Consider the following 13,676-nt stretch of genomic DNA (forward strand, 5'->3'; position numbering starts at 1 on the left):
TTCCCGTACCATTAGCTCCTATCCCTCTCGGTGGCTATAGTAAAGGTCAGAGAGTTATGATCACTATCACCGAAATGCTCTCCCACTGAGAGATCTGACACCTGACCTGGTTCGTTGCCAGATACCAAATCCAATATGGCCTCCCCTCCAGTCAGCCTATCTACATATTGAGTCAGGAATCCTTCTTGGACACACCCGACAAATCTGCTTCATCCAAATTATTTGCGTGAAGGAGTTTCCAATCAATATTCGGGAAATCGAAGTCACCCATGACAATAACCCTGTTAGCTTCTGCACCTTTCCAAAATCTCTCTCCCAATTTGCTTCTCTGTGTCTCTGTTGCTTTTGGGGTGCTCTACAGAAACTCCCATTAAAGTGACTGCTCCTTTCCTGTTTCTGACTTCCACCCATATTGACTCAACAGACAAACCCTCCTCAACAACCACCCTTTCTGCAGCTGAGACACTAGCTCTGATTAGCAATGCCACTCGGTCACCTCTTTTAACTTCCGCCCCATGCCCTCCATCTCCTCCATGACTTTCATTTCCCTGGCCCCCAACGCCTCGTCTTCACCATGGACATCCAGTCCCTCTATACATCCAACCACCATGATGAAGACCTCCAAGCCATCTGTTTCTTCCTCTCCTGCTGACCCAATGAGTACTCTTCCACCAGTTCACTCATTCCATTGGTGGCCTGGTCCTCACCCTCAACAACTTATTCTTCGAATCCTCCCACTTCCTTCAGACAAAAGGGGTAGCCATGGGCACCCACATGGGCCCCAGCTATGCCTGTCTCTTCGTTCAATATGTGGAACAGTCTATCTTCCGCAGTTACACTGAGATAATTCCCTACCTTTTCCTCCGCTACATCGATGACTGTATTGGCGCCATCTCGTGCTCCCAAGAGGAGGTTGAACAGTTCATCAACTTCATGAACACCTTCCACCCTGACCTCACGTTCACTTGGACCATCTTGGACACTTCCCTCCTCTTCCTGGAGCTCTCGATCTCCATCTCCAACTCAACAGGGACATCAACTTCAAGCTGGCTGTTCCTGGAGCTACCTGGACTACACCTCCCTACAACCCCTCTCCTGTAAGAACGCTATCATTTACTCCCAATTCCTGCAGTGCCACTGTATCTACTCCCAGGAGGAGCAATTCCACTCTAGGACATGCCAGATGGCCTCCTATTTCAGGGACAGCAATTGCCCCTCCCACATGGTCAACAATGCCCTCCAGTGCATCTCCTCCACTTCCCGCTCCTCCACCCTTGAACCCCACCCCTCCAACCGCAACAAGCAAAGAACCCCTGGTCCTCACTTTCCACCCCACCAATCTTCAGATACATCGCATTATCCTCTGCCATTTCTCCCACCTACAAACAGACCCCACCACCAGAGATATATTTCCCTCCCCACCCCTATCTGCATTCCACAGAGACCATTCCCTCTACCATGCCCTTGTTAGGGCCACGCACCCCACCAGCCTATCCTCCACTCCCTGCACCTTCCCTTGCTGCCACAAAAAGTATAAAGCCTGCACCTACACCTCACCTCCATTTAAGGCCCCAAAGGATCCTTCCACACCCGGCAGAGATTCTCCTGCATATTTAAACAGCTCATTCACTCTGTACATTGTTCTCAAAGTGGTCTCCTCTACACTGGGGACACAGGACACCAACTCTTGGAATGTTTCAGGGAACATCTCTGGGACACACGCACCAAACATCCCCACAGCCTTGTGGCTGACCACTTCAACTCCCTCTCCGACTACCCCAAGGACATGCAAGTCCTGGGCCTTCTACCACCAAATCCAAGCCACCCGCCGACTAGAGAAAGAATGCCTCATCTTCCGCCTTGGGACCCTCCAACCACACAACATCAGTGTCGATTTCACCAGCTTCCTCATCTCCCTCCCCCCACTTCATCCCAGATTCAACCCTCTAAATTGACACCACTCTCTTGCACTGTCCTAACTATCCATCTTCCTTCCCACCAATCCACTCTACCTGTCCCTCCGACCTATCAACATCGTCCCCTACCTATCGCCTTTCCAGCTAACTTCCCTCCAGCCCCACCCCACCCCCACCCACACCCCTATTTATTTCTCAGTCCCTTTTCCCCACATTCCTGATGAAGGGCTTTTGCCCGAAATGTCTATTCTCCTGCTCCTTAGATGCTGCCTGACCGGCTGTGCTTTTCCAGTGCCACACTTTTCAGCCGTCTTCTGACAGTCAACCATCCACTGAAATGTTCTGCACTTTCTCAATAAGTCAGTGGAGCAACCATGCTGCTAAAATTTGGTACAAACTCTGAATAAAAACCATTCAACCCCAGGAATCGTAGTACTGCACTCTTTGTTGAAGTTATGGGAAACTCTTCAATAGCCTTGGTTTTCGTATCCTATGGGGTCAGCTGTCCATGTCCAATGACATGGCCAGGGAATGTGTCTTGGGCTTTTGCGAACTCACTCTTGGCCAAGTTTATCACTAAGCCTTTCTCCCAAAGTTGATTAAAAACAATTCTGATTGATGCTGCAAATGTTCATTCCCAGTGTGAATAAAAATCACCAGATCATCGATATGCTCCACATTACTGGGCAATCCTGAAATAATTTTACTGGTTAGTCTTTGAAATGTGGCTGGCCCATTTTTCATACCAAATGGCATGACTTTAAACTTGTAGAATCCATTCGGTGTCACAACAGCCGAAATTGTCTTCACTCTTTCAGATATAGCTACCTACCAGTATCCTCTGCATAAGTCTAAATTAGAAATATAAGTTGTTTGTCCCACCTCCTCAATACAGTCTTCCAAAAGTGGAATAGGATATGAATCAGACTTTGTAACTGCATTGGCTTTGCGATAGGCCACACATTATTGTTAGGTAGCATCTGGTTTTGATGCCATTACTATGGGTGAGCTCTATTAGCTGCAACTCACTTTGATTATGTTATCTTTGAATATGCATTCAATCTCCTTTTGAATCTGTGCCAACTTAGTAGGTTAGGTCTATAAAGATGCTGTTTAATTGGAACAGCATTTCCTATATCTACATCATGCATAATTAGATTCACACTTCCCAGCTTATTCCCATACATCTCCCCATGCGATAGTAATAAATCTTTCAGGTCATTTCAATTTTCCTCTGGAAGATAACTCAATAATTTATCCCAATTTTTGAGAACTTCCTCATTGTCCAATTTAATTTGAGGAATGTCCAATTCAGAATCCTCTGAACATGCTTCTTCACTGTGTGTTGTAACCAGTAACACTGTCTCCCTTTTGTTTTCCTTCCTTACCAAAATATCTTTTGACCATATTCACATGTCACACTCTGAAATTTCTTTCTGCCTGGTGTTTTTAATAAATAATTCACCTCACTCAATGTCCTTTTTGATTTGTTAAGACCCACTAAACCTGTTTTTTAAAGATTCATCTACCACTGGAAGTAACACTAACACTTTCTTAACGAAATTGTGAATTTTTTTATTTCTTGTCTGTTTCCTCTTTCATCACATGCTGTGTTACTTTTAAATGCTGTCTAGCCAACTCACCTGCTCTATTTAATCTTTCTCTAAAATTAGACACTTAGCCCAAATGTGTGGTCTCTGATCTCTGACTCACCAGTTGTTCCTTAATTAATTTCAATGGCCCTCTCACTTCATGCCCCAAAACTAATTCAAGTGAACTGAATTTGGCCAATTTATCTGGTGCATCTCCAATGGCAAAAAGTACAAATGGAATTTCTTTATCCCATTCCTCTGGATAATCTTGACTATAAGCCCTCAACATGGTCTTTAAAGTTTGATACTACCATTCTAATGCTCCCTGTGATTCTGGATGGTATGGTTAGAATTGTTTTACTCTTAAGATATTTATAACTTGCTTTAATAATTTTCATGTAAAATTTCACCCTTGATCTCTATTGGTAGGCCATGCTTAGTAAAAGAAATTGAGTAAGTCTTCTACCATTCTTTTACGCCATGATACTGTGTAATGTAATGTCCTCTGAAAATCCAGAGGACACATTCATCATGGTCAACAAGTACTGATTTTCACTTGCTATTTTGGCCAGAGATTCTATGCAATCAATTAAGGCCCTTGTAAAATGTTCCTCAAATGCAGGAATGGGTATTAAAGTTGTTGGTTTTATTGCTGCCTGAAGTTTTCCAATTACCTGGCATGTATGACATGTCTGGCAAAATTCAACCATGTCCTTATGCAGTCCAGGCCAATAAAAATGATTTTGCATTTTGGCTTGAGTTTTTCTTGTACCCAATTGATCTTCTACTGGCAATTCCTGTGCAACCCTCAACACCTCCTTTCAAAAGCCCACCATTAATACAATTTGATGAACTTCTGCCCACTTCTCATCTGCCTGAACATGTGATGGCCTCCACTTCCTCTTGAAGACATCATTTTTAAGATAGTAACATTTGGGGATACACTCAGGTTCTGCTTTTGTGATACAAATACTTTAGTGCTTCATCTGTTGTCTATCCATAGTTGCCCTTGAGAAATTGGTGGTGAGCTACCTCCTTGAACCCTGGCATTGTGCATGGATATGGACTGACTCACAATGCCTTTAGGGAGGGAATTCCAGAATTTTGACCCAGCAACAATGAAGGAGCAGGGATATATTTCCAAGTCAGGGTGGTGAGTGGCTTGAAGGGAAACTTGAAAGTGGGTGTTTTCCCATGTATTTGCTACCTTTGTCCTTCTAGATGGAAGTGGTTGTGGGTTTGGAAGGTGCTGTCTAAAGAGTTTTGGTGAATTTCTGCATCTTGTAGATGGGCGGCACGGTGGCACAGTGGTTAGCACTGCTGCCTCACAGCGCCAGAGACCCGGGTTCAATTCCCGACTCAGGCGACTGACTGTGTGGAGTTTGCACGTTCTCCCAGTGTCTGCGTGGGTTTCCTCCGGGTGCTCCGGTTTCCTCCCACCATCCAAAGATGTGCAGGGTCAGGTGAATTGGCCATACTAAATTGCCCGTAGTGTTAGGTAAGGGGTAAATATAGGGGTATGGATGGGTTTCGCTTCGGCGGGTCGGTGTGGACTTGTTGGGCCGAAGGGCCTGTTTCCACACTGTAATCTAATCTAATAGTACACACTGCTACCTCTGAGCATCAGTGCTGGAGGGAATGGATCCTTGTGGATATGGTGCCAATCAAGTGGTCTGTTTTGTCCTGGATGATGTCAAGCTTCTTGAGTGCTGTTGAAGGTAAACCCATCCAGGCAAGTGGGGAGTGGTAGCAGCCTCCTGTAGCAGACTCTCTGAAGAGTAACTCCCTACAACTCTATCCCTGCATTACCCCTGGCTGGTCCACCCAACCTTGCACACCCCTGGACACTATAGGCAATTTAACATGGCCAATCCACCTGACCTGCACATCTTTAGTTTGTGGGAGGAAGCCGGAGCTCCTGGAGAAAACTCACGCAGGCACGGGGAGAATGTGCAAACTCTACACAGACAGTCGCTCGAGGCTGGAATTGAGCCCAGGTCCCTGGTGAAGCAGCAGTCCTAACCACTGAGCCGCTGTGCTGCCCTTCATTCATAACATTCTGGTTGAAGCTGTATAACTTATTTAAGGTGGCACAGGCAGCCTCTGACATATTTAAGAAGGGTCTAGACAAGAGTATTGCAACACACTCCTGACTTGTGCCTTTGTAGGTGGTAGACAGGTTTTGGGGAGTCAGGAGATAAGTTACCATAGTATTCCTAAACTCTGACCTGCTCTTGCAACCACCATGTTTATTCCATGAGGTCATTTGTATTTCTGATCAGTGGTAAACCCCCAAGAATGCTGATAATGACTGATTCAGTAATCTTAATGGATGTGAAGGGGCAATGTTTAGATTGTCTCTTCTTGGTAATGGTCATGGCCTGGCATTTGTGTGGCATGAATGTTACTTGCCACTTATCAGCCCGAGTCGGATATTGTCCAGATCTTGCTGTATTTGAACAAGGTCTGCTTCAGTATGTGAGGAGTTGTGAATGGTACTGAGCTTTATACAATCAACGATGAAGATCCCCACTTCTGACCTTAAGATGGGGGAAGGTCATTGATGAGAGCAACTGAAGATGGCTGGGCCTAGGACACTACCCTGAGGAACTCCTGCAGAGATTCCTGGACCTGAAATGATTGACCTTAACAATCACAGCCATCTTCCTATGTGCCAAGTATGACTCCAACCAGTGGAGAGTTCGCCCACTGATATTCAATGATTCCAGGCTTGGTCAGGAGGCCTTGAACCACATTTGGATCTTCAGCATGCCCATCGTACTGACTAAATGATTACCACTATCTGCCAAATCCTGTATCACTCCCTACGGTTGACAGAGTGTCGATGTCTGAGCTGGTGCTGAGTATCAGATCACTCTCTGATTGACTGGAAGCTCTTGGGGAAGAGGGGTGCAGGAGAAGGATGGCAGCGGTGCAGGATTCCAACTCCCACAACCGTCAATCACAGAATTCCTACAGTGTGGAAGCCAACCATTCGACCCACTGATCTCCCGAAGAGAATCCCACCCAGACTCACCTCCCTACCTTATCCCTGTAACCCTGAATTTCCCATGGCCAATCCACCTAACCTGGACATCTTTGGACTGTGGGAGGAATCAGGGGCACCCAAAGGAAGCCCATGCAGACATGCTAAGAACATGCATACTCCACACAGCAGCCTGAAGGTGGAATCACACCTGGGTCCCTGGTACTGTGAGGCAGTAGTGCTGACCACTGAGCCACCATACCATCCTGGGGACTGAGATGGTACTGGCAACCACTTTCAAGTTTCTCCAACTGGGGTGCTGGATCTACATTTATCATGTTAAATCTCATCCAGCATTTCACTCACTATGTCTATTTTCATTATTGTTGTCCTGAATGATACAGCGGAATGGATTCCATGTAAAACTTCAGCAAGGCTGGATTAAATGTTCATTGTTAAGGAAAATATATGCAACTTATTCAAATTAATTGGACATGATCACTCGTTTCAACTGCTGCCATGTTTGTATTGCGAAATATGTACTCGCCTTGTAATGTTGGCACAGCTTTCCACACTGGAACAGGTCCGAGGCTGGCAAACTGCCCAAGCGAAGAATCCAAGAAAAACATTGGCATCCCAACAAGTACCAGTGTGATGACATAGGGAATTAGGAATGTGCCTGGAAAATATAGAAGAAGGAAATGAAATGTAAATCAAATCGGTTCATTTCATATCAATGCAGGCGCTAAAAGTTTTCATTGGCAGAATAACATTGCCAATTTGCTAGTATTCTTAGCGTCTGAATACAACATAATGAACTTTCCAGCTCTACTCCATTGCCAATCTTCAGTCATGTTAACGTAGGAAATAGGACTAGGAATACGCCATTCATCATCTTGCACCTGCTCTGCCATTTAATATGATCGTGGCTGATCTGATGGTAACCTCAATTCTCCTTTCCTGTCCACATTCTCATTCTCCTCTCTCAAGCCAGAACTTACATAGTTCAGCCTTAAAAATATTCAAAATCCCAGACTCTGCAGCTTTGGAAAGGAATGAATTCTACATACTAACAACCCTCTGAGAGAAAACTAATTTACAATGCTAAATAGGAAGTGCTCATTTTTAAAAAGTGTCCCACACAGTCTCTTCCATGAAGGGAAAGTATCCTCTGTCCATTCAATATCCCTCTGCCAAATCGCCACAAGGTCTCCACTTCTGATTCCTCTGAACTATAATGTGTGCAGGTCTAACCTGTCCATACCTTCACCAGAAAGAAAAAAACCATCAACCCAGGACACCATCAATCATAACAACCTTTACCATCTAGAAGGTCAAGGACAAGTGCATGGAGTGCAAATACCTTCAGAAAATGCCCACAATTTAACCACAGTCCTGACTTGAAAATATATAATTGCCGCTTCATCATACTTTGGTTGAATCCTGGAGCTCCTTACTTAACACTTGCACCAATCAATTTCCAGTTGATGACCATTTCCAACTAGGTAGAATCCAGCCATCTCCCCTGAGTATTAAATAGCGCTACCATTTCTGAATGCCCTAACATCAACATCCTGGGGGTAACCGTTGATCAGAAACTGAACTGAACCATCTACATAAAGTCAATGGCAATAAAAGCAGTTCAGAGACTGGGAACTATACAAAGGTACGAGTTATACCAAAGAAAGGGTTGAGAAATGATTTGCTTGTCAGCTAAGGCAGCCTTTTCACTGAAAATTATTTCTGTAATAATATCTAAGTTCTTTTCAAAGAATAGGATTTGGATTTGGATGTTTAGTTACAGATCTGCTTTGTAACAATTTCTTGTTACATGTAATATTGAAAATGACTATTTTAAAAAAACGTTATAGAGATACAATGAAAAGAATGCAGCTGAATATCCTATGGCCTGATCGATACCGATTAAACCATTTCCACCAAAGGACAATGCATTGACTCACTAACCTCTATCAAACCAAGAAAAGGTAGAACATTGAAGTTTGTACTATTCCTGTTTTCAGGGCAGAAGTGTTAACTTGCAGGCGATATTTTCAAGAAAGGATAATAGTGATCAGGGAAACCTGTATTATTTTTGAGTCCTGAAAGAAGTTGGAACGCTAGCTGTCAGCTCTGTGTCAAACCTGGCATTGTGATGGCACATTGTGACTCAGTCTGAGGGCTGAGGATGAGAGCCCAATGTACGCAAAACCAGTAAGCGGCAGTCTTCAATCTGGCTACTGCATGCAGCTCATCTGCAAAAATAGGGGGCACAGCACCAATTGGGAGAATACTCAAGTTTAGGCTGGGAGAGTGGAGGGGGTGGTAGAGTATTGCAGGGTCGAAGAGTAGGTGAAGTAGGGTTGGAGACAAGGACCAGCTGGTCAGCTTGGACCAGCATCAGTCCTCGTTAAGGTCATTAAACAACATGATGTCTTGATGTCATGCGTTGCCTTGACAGATCATTTAGGAGGCCACTGGAGAAACACAATGACCCAGTGGAGTTTGCGGGGAATATGCCTCACTCAGTTTTGCAAAATGTGGCACTGGAGATCTAAGGTTTTGAGGTCTGTGTTACCTCATGTGACATGTATACTTTGACAATCTCCCAAATCAATCCCCATTTGCTGTCCAGAAATCAAACCTGAATACCTTCCAGTCACAATCAAACAGATGATGTCCCTAGGGACAATCTTTAATGGATATCCAACTGTTAAATTTATGATGTGCAATTGTTTCTTAAAGCAGTATTTTTCAAATATCTATTATCTGCCTGCTATAATAAAGCATCCCCTCTTAGACTGACTTGAATATTTCTTCTAGCTTTTGAAGAGTTCTCTTTATTTCCGTCTTTCGCTGCCCTGTAGTTTGGATTTCATGACAGTACCTCCTCCGTTTCTGTAAGCCAGGTAAGGGAACCTCCAGACATTGCCCAGACCCACAGCACAGCCAATCATCGAGAGCAAGTAGTCAGTCTTCGAGGACCAGTTACCCCGTTCCACATTCTCGTCAGCTTCACCGCTAATAGGATCCAACTAGGAGAAAGAGAGTAAATGGCCAAATCAGAAATGAGATTTTTTTCAGATTAGAACTAAAACAAAAGGTCATTTTTGCTCACTATAGAAACACTACTTTATTCCCTTTTTTATCAGTAAGTGGTTAACAGTTTGGAAATACCCTGAACCCTGTAGATGGAGACTCACCCAAACATATGGACATACAAATTTCTAGCGGGAGTACACATCATTGTCCCTCGAGATTGCTCTGCCGTTCATGAATGCCATGGTTGAACTGATTGTTCCACATTCCTGCCTGTTCCTGATAACTTTACACCCCCTTGCTTTTCAAGCTACCTATCTATTAAGGGAATGAGTTCCAAAGACAGACAGACACTCCTCAATAAGAGAAAAAAAATCTCTCCTTATTCTGTTTTAACTGGGCAACCCATACTTTTATGGGTTTCATGCAGATTCATACAGCACAGAAACAGACCCTTCCATCCAACTCGCCCATGCCAACCAGCATCCAAAAGTGATCTAATCCTATTTGCCAGCATTTGGCCCATATCCCTCTAAGCTCTTCCTATTCATATCCCCATCCAGATGCCTTTTAAAGTTGCAATTGTACCAGCCTCCACCATCGCCCTGGCAGCTCATTCCATAAAGGCATCACCCTCTTGTGTGAAAACGTTGCCACTCAGGTCATTTTTTTTTAAGCCTTCTGCTCTCACCTTAAATCTATGCTTTCTTGCTTCTCCACTACCCTGGGGAAAAAGCCTTGACCATTCACCCTACCTATGCCCCTCAAGAGTTTATAAACCTCTATAACATTACCCCTCAGCCTCTGACACTCCAGGGAAAAAAAGCCCTAGCTTATTCAATCTCTTCTTACATCTCAAGCCAGTCAGTCCTGGCAACATCCTTGTCAATCTTTTCTGCACCCTTCCACATCCTTAACAACATCCTTCCTAAAGCAGGGCAACCAGAATTGAATGTAATATTCTAAAAGTAACCTCACCAATGTCTTTAGCAGCTGCAACATGATGTCTCAACTTCAATACTCAATGCACTAACCAATAAAGGCAAGAATGCCAAACACTGTCTTTACCACTCCGTCTACCTGCAATACTACTTACAAGGAACCATGTACCTGAATCTCAAGGTCTCTTTGTTTGGCACAACCCAGGGACTGTCTATTAACTGTGTAAGAACTGCCCCGGTTTGTCTTAGCAAACCCCAATACCTCACATTTACCTAAAATTAAACTTTATCTGCCACTCCTCGACCCATTGGCCCAAATGATTAAAGTCTCATTGTCCTCCTTCCTAACTGTCCACTGTACTACCTACTCTGGTGTCATCTGTAAACTTACAAACCATGCATCCTTTGTTGACATCCAAATCATTTACATAAATGATGGCAAGTAGTGGACCCAGCACCAATCCTTGCATCACACCACTGTTCACAGGCCTGCAGTCTGAATAACAATCCTGTCCAACCACCTCTGAATTGTGTCCACCTTCATCACTTCCTTCAGCAAATTGTTCCATACATGCAACACTTGCTGCATGAAAGCTTTGCTCCTCAGGTCCCTTTTGTATCTTTCCCCTCTCACCTTAAATCATAATTTTTTGCATTTTGCTTGTAAATATAAAATAGTGAGTAAGGTAAGGGACACATATTTTTAATAGTTATATCGAGATCTGATTCTGCAATGCTTTTCAAAATAAGAATTAACTTGTCAGAAAGCAGTGTTAGAGAAACAAGACTGTGCTAACCCTGGGACTTTCAACAAAGTGTGAGGAATTTTTTAGGTAATTCTGGTTCTGCAGATTGTAAAAGGGGCTGAGATGGTATGCTCTTCCTGTCAGAGGTGGGAGATCAGGGAGCAGTTGAATGATCTGCTGTAGTTTTTGACTCCCTTACTCTGGGAGAAAAGACCTTGGCTAATCACCCTACCTGTTATTTTATAAACTTATCTCAGGTTACACCTCACCCTCCGATGCTGCAGGGAAAATTTCTCCAGTCTATCCAGCCTCTCTCTATAACCCGAACCCTCCAGAGCTGTCATTATGCTTGTAAACCTTTCAAGTTTAACAACATTCTTACTATAGCAGGAAGGCCAGTAATCTATGCAATATTTTAAAAATAACCTCACCAATGTCCTGTACAGCTGAAACACGGTGTCCAAACTCCTGTACACAAGGCCCTGACCATTGAGACAAGCTTACCAAACAGCTTATCTGTGACACCTGTCTACCTTGTTGACATGGCTGTCAGTGCTATACTCCCAAGAGGCCATCCCCACTTTACAGTATCCAAAATGATATACTTATTTGAGAGGGGGATAGCCACAGGAGACTCCTGTACTATCTGCCAACCTCTCCTGGTGGTCACCTGACTGTACCTGCAGTGTTTCCACATGCCTGAAGCTATTGTCTATCACACTCCCCAGCTCCTGTACACTCCTCATTGCCTCTAGCTGCCGCTCCAAACAATCCATGTGGTCTGATAGAAATCGCAACCAAATGCGCTTCAGTAGACATAGTCCCCCGGATCATTCAACTGCTCCCTGATCTCCCACATTTGACAGGAAGAGCATACCATCTTGACCCCTTTTACAATCTGCAGAACCAGAATTACCTAAATAAAATCCTCACACTTTGTTGAAAGTCCCAGGGTTAGCACAGACTTATTTCTCCAACACTGCTTTGTGACAAGTTAATTCTTATTTTGAAAAGCAATGCAGAATCAGATCTCAGGATAGCCATTAAAAATGTGTCCCTTTGTCACTGTTTTATATTTACAAACAAAATGCAAAAAAATTACAATTTTTAACTCTTAAGTTCCAACCTTATAACTTATAGTGATATCATATATCTTATAATAAAACTCTTATAATACTGAGCTGATTAGGTTCATTACCCAAAGTTCTTTAATGTACTATTAGGCAGCGATGTTTAGAAATCACTGAGGGCTCTCCAGCTTTGAGTTCCAGCATGCTGCTCCCCCTGCCTCTAAGATTCGATCTCCCAATATTAGCTGTGACTCCTGCTCTGGTCTCCATCTCACAGACACCCGATCTCCAGAACCTTTGCTTATGGTCAGTCTCTGACCTTACCATTGTGATCGCTCTCCCAAAACTTCAATTCCATGTGCTGTCCTTTCTCCCCTTTAAAATACACTTGTTTCTGATATCTTTTACAAAAGGTTTGAAAAACATTGCGAAACTGAAACAAAGGAGTGCCCCACAGAAGAGTGGGAATCCAATTCCAGCGCTGGAAAAACCTCAAACCCAGGAGCAGTCACAAGTCTCCCCCATGCATCTTTCTTGTTCAAGGAACCCCCACAAGAGAAACCCTTTCCGCAGACGCCCTGTCAAAACCCCCCACCAATCGTGTACATTTCAATCAAATTACTGCAGTTTTAATTCGACAAAATACTCACTGTGTCCTCTGGAGGGTGGGTATGTTGGTCACTCTGTGAGCACGCACTTAAAACCAATTCTTTCTGGTCCATATTTGGTCAATGGTGAATGATTCCTGTACTGGCTTCAGAGTTGGATGTAACTATTCAGTACGCTGCTTTCACCCCGAAGTGTTTGCAAACACTTATCTGCTCTGAGACACTTGGAAGGCTGATTCACAGATAATTGACGCTTCCACATGAGTAACCAATCTCTTGCGCTGTTTAAGGTGGTAGTCCAAGATTATGTCTGATGTTAATCTTTAATTTTCATACTGAATATCTCAGTTCAAAGGTAGTTTCCGAATAATCAGTATCAGATTTCAGTTTGTCAGCGTTGAATTTTTAAAGAGTTCAGCACTGAGTGAAACGTTCGACAAAACAGAATCTTATAACTGGTAGGGACAGCCCAGATTTGCTTCCTATAAATCTGCTTTTGCTCCAACTATAATGGAATCCTTTGTTTTAGGTTTCTGGGTTTATTCTTAAATACAGGGTGTAATGTGAAACATGAAGAGTGTGGTGCTGGAAATCCGCGGCAGGTCAGGCAGCATCCGAGGAGCAGAAGAGTCAACAGTTCGGGCATAACCCTTCATCAGGAATGAGGCTTGTGGCCCAATGGAGCTGAGAGATAAATGGGAGGGGGGAATGAGGTGGGGGGGTGGCTAGGTAGCTAGGAATGCGATAGACAGATGAAGAGCTAGAGGGCAGAGGAGATGAC

General features: G+C 43.8%; 1 protein-coding gene across 4 annotated transcripts in view; it reads right to left on the reverse strand.

The window, feature by feature from the left end:
• Positions 1–13,124, reverse strand: part of LOC122557074 (sodium- and chloride-dependent neutral and basic amino acid transporter B(0+)-like) — a 95,077-nt gene extending 81,953 nt beyond the window's left edge. For all 4 annotated transcript variants that reach the window (XM_043704356.1, XM_043704355.1, XM_043704354.1 and 1 more), the window contains exons 1-3: positions 12,938–13,124; positions 9,379–9,526; positions 7,042–7,173 (exon numbers count right to left, since the gene is read on the reverse strand). In XM_043704356.1, the coding sequence (XP_043560291.1) occupies positions 7,042–7,173; positions 9,379–9,526; positions 12,938–13,009 (352 nt within the window). In that variant the 5' untranslated portion in view covers positions 13,010–13,124. The remainder of the gene's footprint in view (positions 1–7,041; positions 7,174–9,378; positions 9,527–12,937) is intronic.
• Between the last annotated feature and the right edge of the window lie 552 nt (positions 13,125–13,676).

This window comes from Chiloscyllium plagiosum, chromosome 15 (genome assembly GCF_004010195.1).
Source record: "Chiloscyllium plagiosum isolate BGI_BamShark_2017 chromosome 15, ASM401019v2, whole genome shotgun sequence".
NCBI lineage: Eukaryota > Metazoa > Chordata > Chondrichthyes > Orectolobiformes > Hemiscylliidae > Chiloscyllium > Chiloscyllium plagiosum.